The sequence below is a fragment of the Phycodurus eques genome, chromosome 16, assembly GCF_024500275.1.
Source record: "Phycodurus eques isolate BA_2022a chromosome 16, UOR_Pequ_1.1, whole genome shotgun sequence".
In the NCBI taxonomy this organism is placed as follows: Eukaryota; Metazoa; Chordata; class Actinopteri; order Syngnathiformes; family Syngnathidae; genus Phycodurus; species Phycodurus eques.
Window position 1 is genome coordinate 13940096 of NC_084540.1, and position 14542 is coordinate 13954637.

The 14542-nt window shown below is 38.8% G+C and overlaps 2 protein-coding genes across 3 annotated transcripts; one reads left to right on the forward strand and one right to left on the reverse strand.

The window, feature by feature from the left end:
• The first annotated feature begins 584 nt into the window (after nt 1-584).
• Nucleotides 585-6306, forward strand: asphd1 (aspartate beta-hydroxylase domain containing 1). The gene is made up of 5 exons (XM_061701039.1): nt 585-1031; nt 1129-1335; nt 4720-4927; nt 5650-5763; nt 5967-6306. Exons 1-5 carry the CDS (start codon nt 585-587, stop codon nt 6074-6076), a joined length of 1086 nt encoding a protein of 361 aa, XP_061557023.1. The 3' UTR covers nt 6077-6306.
• Nucleotides 6307-7772: 1466 nt separating this feature from the next.
• Nucleotides 7773-11810, reverse strand: LOC133414837 (calcium-binding protein 5-like). 2 transcript variants are annotated; one of them, XM_061700505.1, is made up of 6 exons: nt 11685-11810; nt 10668-10695; nt 10444-10587; nt 9411-9520; nt 9152-9299; nt 7773-9039 (listed from the first exon to the last, which is right to left on the reverse strand). In XM_061700505.1, exons 1-6 carry the CDS (start codon nt 11733-11735, stop codon nt 9011-9013), a joined length of 510 nt encoding a protein of 169 aa, XP_061556489.1. In that variant the 5' UTR covers nt 11736-11810; the 3' UTR covers nt 7773-9010. The 2 variants fall into 2 exon arrangements, with proteins under 2 accessions (XP_061556489.1, XP_061556488.1); XM_061700504.1 differs by having other exon boundaries at nt 7773-9299.
• Nucleotides 11811-14542: the final 2732 nt, after the last annotated feature.

The window sequence follows — 14542 nt, forward strand, 5'->3', positions numbered from 1 at the left end:
GAAATAGAAACGTTGCATAGACAGATTTTGAATAATGGTGGTTTTATAGACTAGACTGATCATGAGTGACGTTTTAACCCGTTTTTAGAGATGAAAAATAATGATCAGCTGGGGTAATGTAAAGTCTTGCATATTGACTTTACTCAGGCGGCAACAAATACAAGACCTCACCACTGAGGTGAAGTCAAAAACCTGCACAAGGAACGAGACCAAGAAGACCAACATGGATGAAGAATGCTTCATGCCAGGATTGGCCTCAGCAGCCCGTGAGCCAGACAGAGGATTAAATAAAGAAAATAAGTGAATGAAGCTGTCTGAAAGCAGGGCAGGCCAATGGCGCTTCAGGCTTTGCTTGTTGGTAAACAGAGCATCGTACGCTTAACATGATCTGTTTGCAACGGAGGAATGACTCAACATTTACATCTCCTTTCAGTAAATAAATGCTCTAAATGATAAATAATAATAAAAAAAAAAACCACTGTCGTTGGGCCATTTTGGCTCAGTTTGATCTTTACTCATTTTAATACATTCCCTTAATCTCTTAATCTGTTTCTATTTCAGTATTTTAGCGCCAAATCGAAAAGATGTACTGGTCCTTGGACATGCTGCCCTTGCCTCCTTATGTTGAGCTTGGTGTCCACTCACTAAGCGGCCTTCTGTGGACTCTCCTGCTCTTGTTCCTGTGGCACTGTTATCGGATAGGCTCGGACCTTCCAATGGCGGATCACGCAGGCGGGGGAAAGATGAGCTCAAGAAGCTCTGCAATGTCTTTTGGTGGAAGCTGTGCAGGAACAGAGTATAAAGCGCAGTCCAAGTTTTACAGGGGTGATCTTAAGAACCGTTTTATAAGCATGGAAACAGAAGAGGATGAGGAGCTCGAGCAAGGCTACCTCACATCAGTGCTGAGCCATGCCTTATTCCCAGCACAGGCATCCGCTCAGGCCAAGAAACTGTACTCAGCCCTGCAGGAATATGCCAAACGCTACAGCTGGGTGGGAATGGGCCGCATTCATAAAGGCCTTCGTGAGCAGGTAATGAGCTCCATCGATGCTGTGTGTTTTCAACAAACATTTAAAATTGCAGATTCAGCAGCAATTTCTCATTGTCTTCTTACTGTCTTTACTTTAGATGAAACTTAAAGATCACTCAACTATACAGAAGCCACATCTCTTCTTCTTGCCAGATGTCCCAAGTGTTCCTTTTTTTCCTCGTGATGCCCATCGGCATGATATTGATCTCTTGGAAGCCAACTACCCGGTAATCTTGGCTGAGTTCCAGGCTGTTTACCAGAGAGGCATTGACTCCAAATTTGGCTGGACAAGTGTGGGACCAAAGGTACAAAACTCAAATTAAACCTCGGCACAAGGCCTCATTCTAATTTGGGTCAACACCAAATAGTCCACCTTTAGCGATAACGCACCTCCTCCATATGCTCACACCTGTTATGTTTGGCACCGTTAAAACAAACCTTAGTGCGGTTGCTTTGATACGAAGTGTGTTTTGTCAAGTGTGAATGCTATCATACCAAACACGCAGAAATAGACTGCCAGAAGATGTGGTCTCGGTCCATTTGCAAGTCAATTCTGGTGCGGATCGGTTCACTTGAGCGGATGTAACTCGTCAAATAGCTTTTTTTGTTTGTTTTCTCACACGATGCAGCATATCACAAGTTCAGGATGTGTCTTCATGCTTATATTTTTTACTGGGAAACGTTTGGTCTTGTAAAATGAATGCTAAATCAACTGACCAAGTGTGTGTCTGTGTGTGTGTGTGTGTGTGTGTGTTTGTGTGTGTGCGTGTGTGTGTGTGTGTGTGGAGTGTGAAAGTGTGAACACAGGTTTACATATATGCATTAGTAACAGAGATTTTAAGAATATTATTATAAATCTCACAATGTTGGTTGACGTTTCATGGAAACGGTTCATTATGGGAATAATGCCAGGTGAAGTAGTTTGGAAATTTCACAAGGAGTCTTTAAAGTAAAATCTTTTATTTGTTATGTACTAGATGTTACCAAACCTTTTGACCCTTAGGGGTCACTGGAGCGTCCCCGGTTGAAAAGATGGTCTCTCACACTGATGGTTCATAACCTTTATTCAATCTCCTTGTACAACCCCAATTCCAATGAAGATGGGACGTTGTGTTAAACATAAATAAAAACAGAATAAATACAATGATTTGCAAATCATGTTCAACCTATATTTAATTGAATACAATACAAAGAAAATATATTTAATGTTCAAACTGATAAACCTTATTGTTTTTAGCAAATAATCATTAACTTTCATTGAATTGTATGGCTGCAACACGTTCCAAAAAAGATGGGACAGGGTCGTGTTTAGCACTGTGTTACATCATCTTTTCTTTTAACAACATTCAATAAACGTTTGGGAACTGAGGACACTAATTGTTGAAACTTTGTAGTTGGAATTCTTTCCCATTCTTGCTTGATGTACAGCTTCAGCTGTTCAACAGTCCGGGGTCTCTGTTGTCGTATTTTACGCTTCATAATGTGCCACACATTTTCAATGGGAGACAGGTCTGGACTGCAGGCAGGCCAGTCTAGTACCCGCACTCTTTTACTACGAAGCCACGCTGTTGCAACACGTGCAGAATGTGGATTGGCATTGTCTTGCCGAAATAAGCGGGGGCGTCCATGAAAAAGACGTTACTTGGATGGCAGCATATGTTTCTCCAAAACCTATATGTACCTTTCAGCATTAATGGTGCCTTCACAGATGTGTAAGTTACCCATGCCATTGGCACTAACACAGCCGCATACCATCACAGATGCTGGCTTTTGAACTTTGCGTCCATAACAGTCCGGATGGTTCTTTTCCTCTTTGGCCCGGAGGACACGACGTCCACAATTTCCAAAAACAATTTCAAATGTGGACTCGTCGGACCACAGAACACTTTTCCACTTTGCATCAGTCCTTCTTCACTGAGCTCGGGCCCAGAGAAGCCGGCGGCGTTTCTGGGTGTTGTTGATAAATGGCTTTTGCTTCGAATAGTAGAGTTTCAAGTTGCACTTACGGATGTAGCGCCGAACTGTATTTACTGACATTGGTTTTCTGAAGTGTTCCTGAGCCCATGTGGTGATATCCTTTACACATTGATGTCGGTTGTTGATGCAGTGCCGCCTGAGGGATCAAAGGTCACGGGCATTCAATGTTGGTTTTCGGCCTTGCCGCTTACATACAGTGATTTCTCCAGATTCTCTGAACCTTGTGATGATATTATGTATGTATGATGAAATCCCTAAATTCCTTGCAATTGTACGTTGAGGAACATTGTCCTTAAACTGTTCGACTATTTTCTCACGCACTTGTTCACAAAGAGGTGAACCTCGCCCCATCTTTGCTTGTGAATGACTGAGCAATTCAGGGAAACTCCTTTTATATCCAATCATGGCACCCACCTTTTCCCAATTAGCCTGTTCACCTGTGGGATGTTACAAACAGGTGTTTGATGAGCATTCCTCTACTTGCTCTGTCCGAGCTTTTTTGGAACATGTTGCAGCCATAAAATTCTAAGTTAATGATTATTTGCTAAAAACAAGAAGGTTTAACAGTTTGAACATTACATATCTTGTCTTTGTATTGTATTCAATTAAATATAGGATGAACATGATTTGCAAATCATAGTATTCTGTTTTTATTTATGTTTAACACAACGTCCCAACTTCATTGGAAATGGGGTTGTATGTGAAGACACCGTAAGCGCTACAGGAATAAACAATGAAATACAATCAGCAAGTCTTAACATATGTTTTACCTTATATAAACGTGGAGCACATTGTTCTGTGCACACTGGCAGTGGCGCTGCATTATACTTTGCGACAGTATCTTCCGATTAACGACAACCTGTTGTCCAAGCCTTTTCAAAATAAAATATTTCACAATATTATGACAGAATGTTAAAAACGTATGAACCAATTTTACAATAAAACAAACATAAGTCATTTACAGTCACCGAGGTGGTACCACACATTGAGCGATACGGTCTTACCTGTTTAAACTGGATCATTGCAGAAAAATTTGAATTGCTGACTCGCTCTATGGACACCCTGAACAGCGAGCCTGTATAGGCGTTGGATGCTGTACATACATTATATTGTACTTCATCACATTTATTAAACCATAAAAAGATAGATGAATAAATAAGAAAGGAGTGGGTTGCTAAAGAGAGTGGAAATGGACGAGAATAAATGTAAGTGTGTGGATATTTTAGAAGAAGCTCGCTCGCTCCCATTCATTTGAACGTACCCAGCTCGGTATGTACCTCACGTGTACATTTGGGCCACAAGCTTTGCTATTTCATCCACAGGCACATTAGGACTTATAAATGTAGTTAAGTAGTGTTGTAAAACACAATTTCTGATGCTTTATATACTGTATTCATAAGGCTCGGGGGCCTTTCTGTCTCTCGCTTGCTTAAAAACCCCTAAAGGAGAATTTTCATTGTCTGTAATCTGCGATGTTGCGACAGCGATTCAAATTTGGAATTGCCCCAAAACCAGTGGCAGACTGATCGGCCAATTATGAAAACAGTTGCCAAACCACAAACGCTACGCGACAGTTCAATGGGGTTCGGCTGCGTCGCTTGGTGTGTGGCTTTACTGCGGAGTCAATTATTCAGCCATATTGGATACAATGAGTGTATAGACTTGTCCATGTACCAACAGTGTGAAGGCAGTAAGACACATGTCTCTTTCAGGGCCGGGCAGTGTTTCCACTGTACAATGCAGGCGTGTACGTGGCAGCCAACTGTCGCTCCTGTCCCTGCACATACCGGACACTGCTGTCTCTCCGTACATTTATAAGCAGCAACTCCTTGGGATCGGCTGGATTTTGGTTGCTGGGACCTGGTGTTGCACTGGGGAGCTCATACGGACCCACTAATACGCGACTGCGGTGTCATCTAGGTCGGTAAATAAATTAGGCCGAAGAGAATTTTAGAGTTGTAGAACATTTACCGCATCTGAAATGCTTGCTTAAGACAGATCCTGTGTGTCTGCTTTAGTGATATCCATGAGTCATCATTCCATGAAAAATATTAACTAATAAGATGAATTAACTACTTAGCGAGACTAAACGAAAATATGCAACATGAAACATACAATACACTTCAAAGTATTTGTGAGTTTTCTTTTCTGACTGTGACCTTGAGGGACACCACCAGTGAAGAGGGTTTTGATTTGTAGTGTCTGAGGAGTACAAATATAGCTGTCCATATGAACTTCAGACTTATTGCAAAATGCACATAACATATGTTAACATGGTGAATTTGGTGGCAGTGGACTCATGGTTTTTGATATTGTCAAATCCAGGTCCAAAACAGGGCCCAGATTCAAACAATGGATGAATGGTCACAGATGGTTCCTTTTTCAAATCACTTTTATTTTATTGCATACAGTAGATTGTTCTCAGACTATTCCACAACTGCTAAAAACAACTGAATGAAATCGCACAATTGCTGCTCAAGTGATGCAGTGAGTGTTTAGGTTCATTTCTACTTAGCCCATTTCCTGCTGCCACACAGCTGGCATGTAATCCTCTTCCCTTAAACACAGACAGTGATGGGGAGCCTGGCCGTGTTAGCTTTAAAGTAAAGACATAATGAATTTGGATCCAATAAATCCCGCAGGTCTGCAAACTCCCGCTCTGTGTGAGCTAGTGGTGGGAGGGGAGCCTCAGTGCTGGTCTGAGGGACACTGCCTGCTGGTGGATGACTCATTTCTTCACACTGTCTCGCACAAAGGTTGGTCAATCACACAAACTAGTCAAAAATGGCTGATCTGCAGGGCAAACATGATGTTTCTCCAAACTCCTAATTCTCAATCGTGTCCATCGACCTCAGAATACAATGCAATGCACAAACAGGAAGTAACATTAGAACTCTTAAAAAAGTTGAATTGACTTTTCAAACTTTTGCATCTGATTTATATGTATTTTCTTTCAAAGGGCCCCCAGATGCTGGCCCTCGAGTCATTCTCAGCGTGGACGTCTGGCATCCGAATGTTGCGGCAGCTGAGAGACAAGCGTTGGATTTCATGTTCAGTCCTGATCTCTGAGCAATTCATCACTTTGAGCCGTGACTCCTGAATCCACTCTGACCTCTGAACTCTCTGCCAGTTATGCAACACGTGGAGGTGCCTGTTGTTTCGTACATTCCACCTTAGTCTATGGCTCATGGTGTGCATTAGCCTTGAAAACCATGCTGGCCATTTCCTGCACTTTTGACCGCTGATGCACTCATGGTGCGTACATGAAAATATTATTATAGATGAACTTTGGTTGCCGTAACTACACTTACAAAAATACCTCATCTAACTTCCGAGCAGAGGAGTTATTTTTCAGTCCTCACGTTACATAATATTCTCATAAAGGTATTTGCATGTAAAACTTTGAATGCCATGCTTAATGTTGGTACATGTGTCACTTACAACATCAGAACCTGAGATAGTATAATAAAGCCAACGTATTGTGAAAAATATCGAATAAAACCTAAATACCACCTTTTTTTTGTTTGTTTGCATGTTTGCATATACAACAGTGTATTTGAATCCCAGTGGATAACAGATGCTTACTTTGTCAGCTGCAGAGATGTTGTGTGTGCACAGAACATACAGGTAGGTCATAGAACTATCCATCCGTCCATCCATCCATTTTCTGAGCCGCTTCTCCTCACTGGGGTCGCGGGCGTGCTGGAGCCTATCCCAGCTATCATCGGGCAGGAGGCGGTGTACACCCTGAACTGGTTGCCAGCCAATCGCAGGGCACATAGAAACAAACAACCATTTGCACTCACATTCACACCTACGGACAATTTAGAGTTGTCAATTAACCTACCATGCATGTTTTTGGGATGTGGGAGGAAACCGGAGTGCCCGGAGAAAACCCACGCAGGCACGGGGAGAACATGCAAACTCCACACAGACCGAACCCCGGTCCTCAGACTGTGAGGCGGACGCTCTAACCAGTCGTTCACCGTGCCGCCGGTCATAGAACTATAAATTCAAAATTTCAAAATTTGCCGACTTCCCCATTCGCACTTTTCCTCTACACATTACTGACTCTACTCTCCTACTTTCCGAGATTTGGGCCATTCGGTTTTCGACTTGAATTATTTCAATTACCACTATTACGTCCTTGCCAGTCAAGAGGGGCTTGAAGTCGAAGTATACTGTATTTCCTGTGGCATTTTATTTTTGTTACTCGTTTGGATTCAAATAACCAATCATCATCAATGAGACATTATCAGTTTGAATCAACAAGAGATTTGAAGAGTTTTACAAAATGTATGTATGCTTCTGTATAATGTATAATATTTGGGAGTTTGATTATATATTTAGATACCTGACAGTTTAAAATGATGTCGTGAAACACGAATCTTCTTCAGCACATTTTTGGTTACATTTTACAGGCAGTCAATGAGAATTAGTGAGGTGATTTTGTCTTATCTGCCATCTGTTCATGTGAGGGTCCCAGTATGAGGATTACACAGACAGATCTAATCTAGCTCAGAGTGACAGATTATTCCTGAGATACTTTATATGATGTTGGTATTACTGTTTATGATGTATGGTTTTGTTCAACAGATCACATTTCTTTAGGAAATGAGGAGACATAGCAATTGATGGTCAACCGAAAGATAAAACATCACAAAGGTGAATGTGTCATTGTGCGAAATTTCGAAAGGAAAAACACACATTCAGATCTTTGCTGTGTATGTTGTCCGATGATTACACAACGGGATCAAAAGGATGGTTTATTTGCATCAAAAGAGGTCAATGGACAATGAGTTATAAATATACAGTACAGTATTAGGTTGTGACTGTCAAGCTGTCAATATCTGGACCATACAGCAAAACATGTTGCTACATAATATGAGGGAAAAATATGGATTCATCTTCTTGATCTTTTGGGATGTCTGAGAGCAAAGGTGTATATTGAGAGTATTATTACTTTATCCCCCATTTTCTCAAAGTAAAACCCCAAAAATTGATAACCCACAAAATATTTGATAACCTTTATTTTCCTCAATAGAAAATCTGATATTGCATTTATGGATCTTTCGGGTATGTAATGTTATAAATGCTGGGATTACACTGCATTGCCCAATTTTGATTTAGTATCTAATTTATTTTGGATCGTCTATTTACATGTATTTTCTAGTGACTCATATTTGATAATGTACACCTGAAATAAACCGCATGTGGACAAACACAACACAATACAATGCAATGCAATACAATACAATACAATACAACAGCAATAGACATACAGTAAATACGTGTGAAAAAAAATGTGCAATCTCTGACCCAATCTTGTGCCGCTAATTTGATATGACAAGGAACCACCACGCCTGGGGAAAAACAACCAATCAGAAGACGCAGATAGAAGGCATAATTTATGACGTGTCAATCATTTGATGTGCATTTGCGTGCACACTCATTGCGGGCACAAACCCACGGCTTTGCAAAAAAATGAAACTTAACATTTAGTGCAATCATACTCCATTATGAATAAGGTGCTTTTCTGGGGTAACAAGGTAACAGGTCAGTGCGAGGCCGCCGGGGGTGCCCATGATGAGTGTGCCTGCGAGTGCGAGACAAATGATTGGCACCTCATAAATCACGCCTTTTGTTGTCTTCTGATTGGTTGTTTTTCCTCCTCCTTGTATATCAAATTAGAGGCAAAGGATGGGGCCAGAGATGGTTGATTTGTTCATAGATTATATTTATCATGTACTACTGTCATGTCAGAGTGTTTGCTTGAATAAATATGACAACAAGTGTTTTATATTTGAAAAACTGCAAACTCCCCTTTTATAGTCTGTACAGCAGTATTAGCGCATTTACAGGTAGTATATACTGTACATTTCTTCTTCTTTTTTTTAAATCAAAGAGAAATTGTTTTCCATAAAATTGAATAAGGAGGAGAAGTAAAGCAAGCCGTATTCAGTATGTAGATAATACAAATGCCTTCACATTATTTTGTTGCCTTCACTTCCGTGACATCATTTTCACAAACTCTATAAAGACAATGGGCATAATTTTGATTAGAGACATTTTTTTGCTGATTCTTCATTTTTTTTCTTTTTTTTTAATGTTATGAATGTTGTTTGCAAGTTTTTTGTTTCTCACCCTCAAAGTCCACAGTCCCATCCCCATTGCTGTCAGCTTCTTTCACCACTGCTTCAATTTCTTTTCTGTTGGCTTGTTCGCCCAGTAATTTCAGCATGGCGTGCCTCAGCTCATCGGATGTGATCGAACCATCACCGTCAATATCAAACTGCAAGAGACGGGAAAACTGCCAACCACTTCACGATGACAGTTCAGAAATCCAAATGGTCTCCGCCAAAGGGGTGCCATAGACAACAGGAGACACGGAGGCTGAGCTCACCTCTCTGAAAGCGTCTTTAAGTTCTTTTAGTCCAATCATGCCTGCAGTTTCAGCCAGGAGCTTGGGGGTCATCAGTTCCACAAAGTCCTCAAAGTCCACCCGTCCTCCCACTGTAATGACACAAATGATAGAAAAGCAGAAACCATCACGCTCCGTACACTCCTGATGGAAAATAATGTAAAAGTTATGAAGTTTCATTCATGTCGTCTTCCTTCCTTTGAATTCTTTTTTTTGTTTCAGTTATGTCAATTACAAAAGGTCAAGTGGAATATGAGACATCTCCAAAGATTTTGAAAGTGACTCATATGGTGTGCTGCAATAATTGGCTGCGTTCTTGTTTGTGATTAATGTTACTTCTACAGTATATTGTTGGATTGGACTCCCCAGCCCGCCAGACTTTAAGCTCCTGACCTCACTCACTAGGCCACGCGCCAACACAAGAAAGTACTACAGTCTTCTGTTTGTGTGTGACCTGTGTTAAATACGCTTCATAAAACAAGTTTATCTCATTAATCTTTCTCTTATTAAGTTTGATTTTTTCCGGCACGGTGATCCACTGGCTAGCACATCCGCCTCGCAGTTCTGAGGTCTGGCGTTCAAATCTGGTCTTGCTCTGTGGAGTTTGCATGTTCTCTCTCTCTCTCTCTCTCTCTCTCTCTCTCTCTCTCTCTCTCTCTCTCTCTCTCTATATATATATATATATATATATATATATATATATACATACATGAGATGACCTTCTTTCACAGCAATAAACATTTGGTCATTCCTTTAATGTTCCGTTTTCTGTCTGTTTGTGATTGTTGAAAACTATAAAACTAACTACTTCACTAATAATAGAAGAAAATTGTTATATTCTCAATTATGCATTTGTTTTCTATTATATTCTGAAAAATATACACTGTCCTTGCACTAACAAAATGTAAGTATTAATACCATTATACTTGCCACCTTTTTTAGATTAGAATCTTTTCATTGCACAGTGATGTCCAGCATCACCAAGAGTCACTACTAGCGTTCGACACGAACTTACAATTCATGTTGATGTTTTGGCTAAGTTCTATCAGCTCCATTTCAGTTGGCATGTAACCCATCGTCCTCATCAGGTTGCCCAAATGTTTACAGGTTATGAAGCCATCTTTGTCTTTGTCAAACTCCACAAATGCCACACGTAATTCTAGAGAGCATGCAGAGAAAGATGTTAAAAGTTGGCCAGTTTGCTAAAATGTCTATCGGGTGCTACAAAGCATGAATTACCTTCGACCTCATCGTGAGTGAGATTTCTCTGCAAAACAGTGAGGATGGACACAAACAACATGTTACTTGTATATCTGTGATCAAAAGGTGCATAATGATTACATGCAAGTGTTGCACTGTGTGTATTAACTATCCTCTCAACCAACTTAAAAAATATATTTCATATATTTGCATGTGTTTGCTTGTGCATGTGTGCGCATGCACGTGTGTGTGTGTGTGTGCTCTTGAGAGGCGTTAACAGATATATAAAGGAACGTTATAATGTGACACTACATACAGGATTTTAAGCAGTAAATTGTAAAAAATATAATTGTAAATTGTAAAAATATACTTTACAAACACAGTACATATACTTTATTGTAATTGTCTCCATTGTACATTTGTATTGTGCCATTAATATACCAAATCATGTTGGCCCAAACTATTAACATATGAGCTCAAATTCTGAACGTTATACAGAATATAATTTTTCGACTATATACTCTACAATTTGCATAATGAACTCATTTACTGACACAGCATATTCAGATTAATATTATTTATATTGAAGTAACGTGTGAATGAATCGGACCAAATTTGACTAATGTCCTGGATTGATTTATGTTTTTGTTGTGTGCTTTTATCTAAATGTTTACATATTCTTGTAATAGTATATTTCATGTATTGTATCTTTTTTTTTTTTTTGCCAATACAGGTTAGTGAAATTCCTGACATACTCTACCACTGTAATTTACAAGATACAGAATGAAGTGTAATCTTGGCTTAAAAATACAAAAATTAGGAACAAATTCTAACGTGAAAAATGTCTGTTTTGTTTAAATCTACATTAAATTAACCTTAACGCTAGTTTGAGTTTCCATCAATTTTCCACCACGTTGCCACAAGAAAAAATATTTCACAAATGTGTTTTTAATTTATGTCATTCAATATTTTTCTTCCCTCTTAAATATTTGCTCTAGAAACGTTTGAGGCTGAAAATATGAAAAGAAAAAGCTATGTTAAATCCGCAAGACTTACTTGTCTCCTTTTCCCCCCTCGGAGGAAGATGCAGGCTCGTTTCAGGCTCATGCTGTCTACTTTTGTTAAGAAGGATAAATCTACATATAAATGCACTATTGCACGTATGTATGTATGATGTCTTTATTAAGACTGAGGGTGTGTGTATGTGAGTGTAACATGTGGTCACTAGTGATCTGTGTATGTCAGAGAGGAGGGATGAGGGATTATCTCTGCAGCTTTGGTCTGGAATAGAAACATAATCTTAATGATGCACAATTTCATATATACTGTTTACATTCACACATCTGTTTTTAGGATTTTTGCGACGAAAACAATTCCCCCAAACTACAAGATAACGGTGTGTCTGGATGTAAATCATCAAAAGTGCACATTGAGAATGCTGTTTATTGTTTAAACACTTTAGAACAGATAACATTCATTAAAAATGAAAACAGCCTACGCAATACTCATTTCTATCAATATGCTGTTGTAAAGCTAATATTTTGTTAAAAATGTAATATTAGCATGGGAGTGTAAACTTCAATCTGAGCTGGCTCGTTTTTATTTTGTTCAGAAATTGCCATTTTTTATTCAGAGAATTTGGATCCCTTAAAAGTACCTGATCATACATAAAAGTCTATTCGACCTGTTTTGCATAGTCCCAAATTGACATACAATTGTCATGTTTTAGTTATACAATTTAAAAAAGAGGTTTCAAATTAAAATGATCATAGAGTGAATTTAGATCTTTACATGCAAGATTTACAATCAGATTCTGCATCCGACAGATAAGTCCTGAAATCACTTTTATATCTTTTTGCAGAACAACATTTATCTCGGTCATGTAAGCATAGAATATAGGAACCCACTTTCACATGAATAACACATCACATTAGATTTATTAATTCATCTCATCTATATACTTAAAATAGATTTATAAAATACAGAGGCTTTTCACTGCTCATTTAAAGTTCTTCATGTCACTAGAATACAGTCATACTTACAGTATATACCTTAAAATACAGAATCACAACATTTTTCATTTTACCCATAATATGATGTAAAGCACAAATCAATCAAATCGAAATAAATACAAATAAAAGTGCATTCCACATTTTGGGCTCTATCAATTTTAGTTTTGAATCTCGTGTGAGGGACAGTACAGTACATAAAAGCCAGTCAGCAGACCCCAGTGAGCTAACAGGACAATAAAATGACACCAAATCCACCAAGTATGGAGGAGCTTGACCACAGAGGTCTGGAAGTGACTGGTAAAATTTTGCCCTGAATCTGTCATTTAAAGTAGTGTACTGTACTGTAGCAGTAAGTATGAAGATTCCTCCTTCGTTTTTTCTTTTTTCTTTGGGGCTCTCCCCACGATTATGGAGTGGAATTTAGTCTTTAAACCACCTGCTGTATTCATATGAATTAATAAGTGACAAGTTGGGGATTTTATTCAGTAGTACTTTATATTTGTCTCACCATAAAACAATTTCTTCAACAAGCAGACAAGATGAGAAAGTCTTCCCCATTTTTTTGGTTATCAAAATAAAATGCCCGTGACAAGTTGTTATTCATCAGGCTTCATCGGTCCAGTGGAAATGAAAATGCTTGTATTTAAAAAAAATATATATGTATTTGTAAAATAAATGACGCATGTTAGTTGTCATTTAAGAGAAGACACATGCAAACCAGTTGTCACACCAGAAACCTTTGTTCAGTTAAGCTAAGCTTTCTCGGTTTCCAAACATATCTTCTGGCTGCACCTCTGGGGACAGCACCTGCTCATGTGAAACAGGAACCAGAAAAACATCTTTTACCCGAAATGCGCTCTTTCCTCATGAGACTGAGAAAAAACACTTGCAAAGCTGAATAACATATTGTGAAACTCTCCACTTTCCTTAGATGTCATCTTTTTGACGGTGGCATTCTATTCTAAAATGTAAGCAGCATAAATGAAAAAGTGAAAGATTAAAAAACACATTTGTCATAAGAGTAACATTATTGGTTGTCATGCTTTTTTTTGACCTCTCATGCTTAACATCACTGTTTTGCATTTGAACTGTGAGAGTTGAGACGAGTTGTGACACCGAGAGTGCCAGAAAGATTATTGCTATCGCTTGTCTTTTTTTTTTTCTTTTTAATTTTGACAAAGAATTAGCATGACTGAATCACTTTTAAGGTGGTTGCAAATCAGGCAAAATGTTGGCATCATAATGCAAAAATTAAAACTAAAATAAATAACAGGGAAATTTAAATAATCAATCAATCATGTTCATTTTGCTATGTTCACCTTATCAGATACAATGCAACATACTCAATCGTTTTCCATCAGATTGTGTAACTGCCACAAAAAGTTGGTTTGCACACTTGCTTGATTTTTAATAATGCTTCGCTTTTTATTTCGTGACAACTAACTATCTGAACCATTCCCCGGTGAGATGGAGTTACCAAACAAATGACATTAACTTGTGCATTAACATACGTGATACTGATTTCTTTAATCTCATGTCAAGTGGATGAAAATTGTTGTATTTACTTCCATGCATACAGTATATTCAGACTAAACTATATTTCGTAAAATTTGGACATTTCATATGCGCTGAGCAGCCACAACATTATGATCACTTGAACACTTTAATGCCATTGTGAAGAGCTGGATCAGAAACGACAATCCATCCATGTTCTATATTTCACTTTTTTTCACGAGGGCCGCGGGTGAGCTTAAGCCTGTCCCAGCTGACTTTGGCTGAGAGGCCAGGTACACTTGGACAATAGTAGGGCACATATACAAAAAAGAAAACCAACATTCACACTCACAATCACACTTGTGGACAATTAAGAGTCTTCATTTAACCTGTCTGCCTGTCAATTAA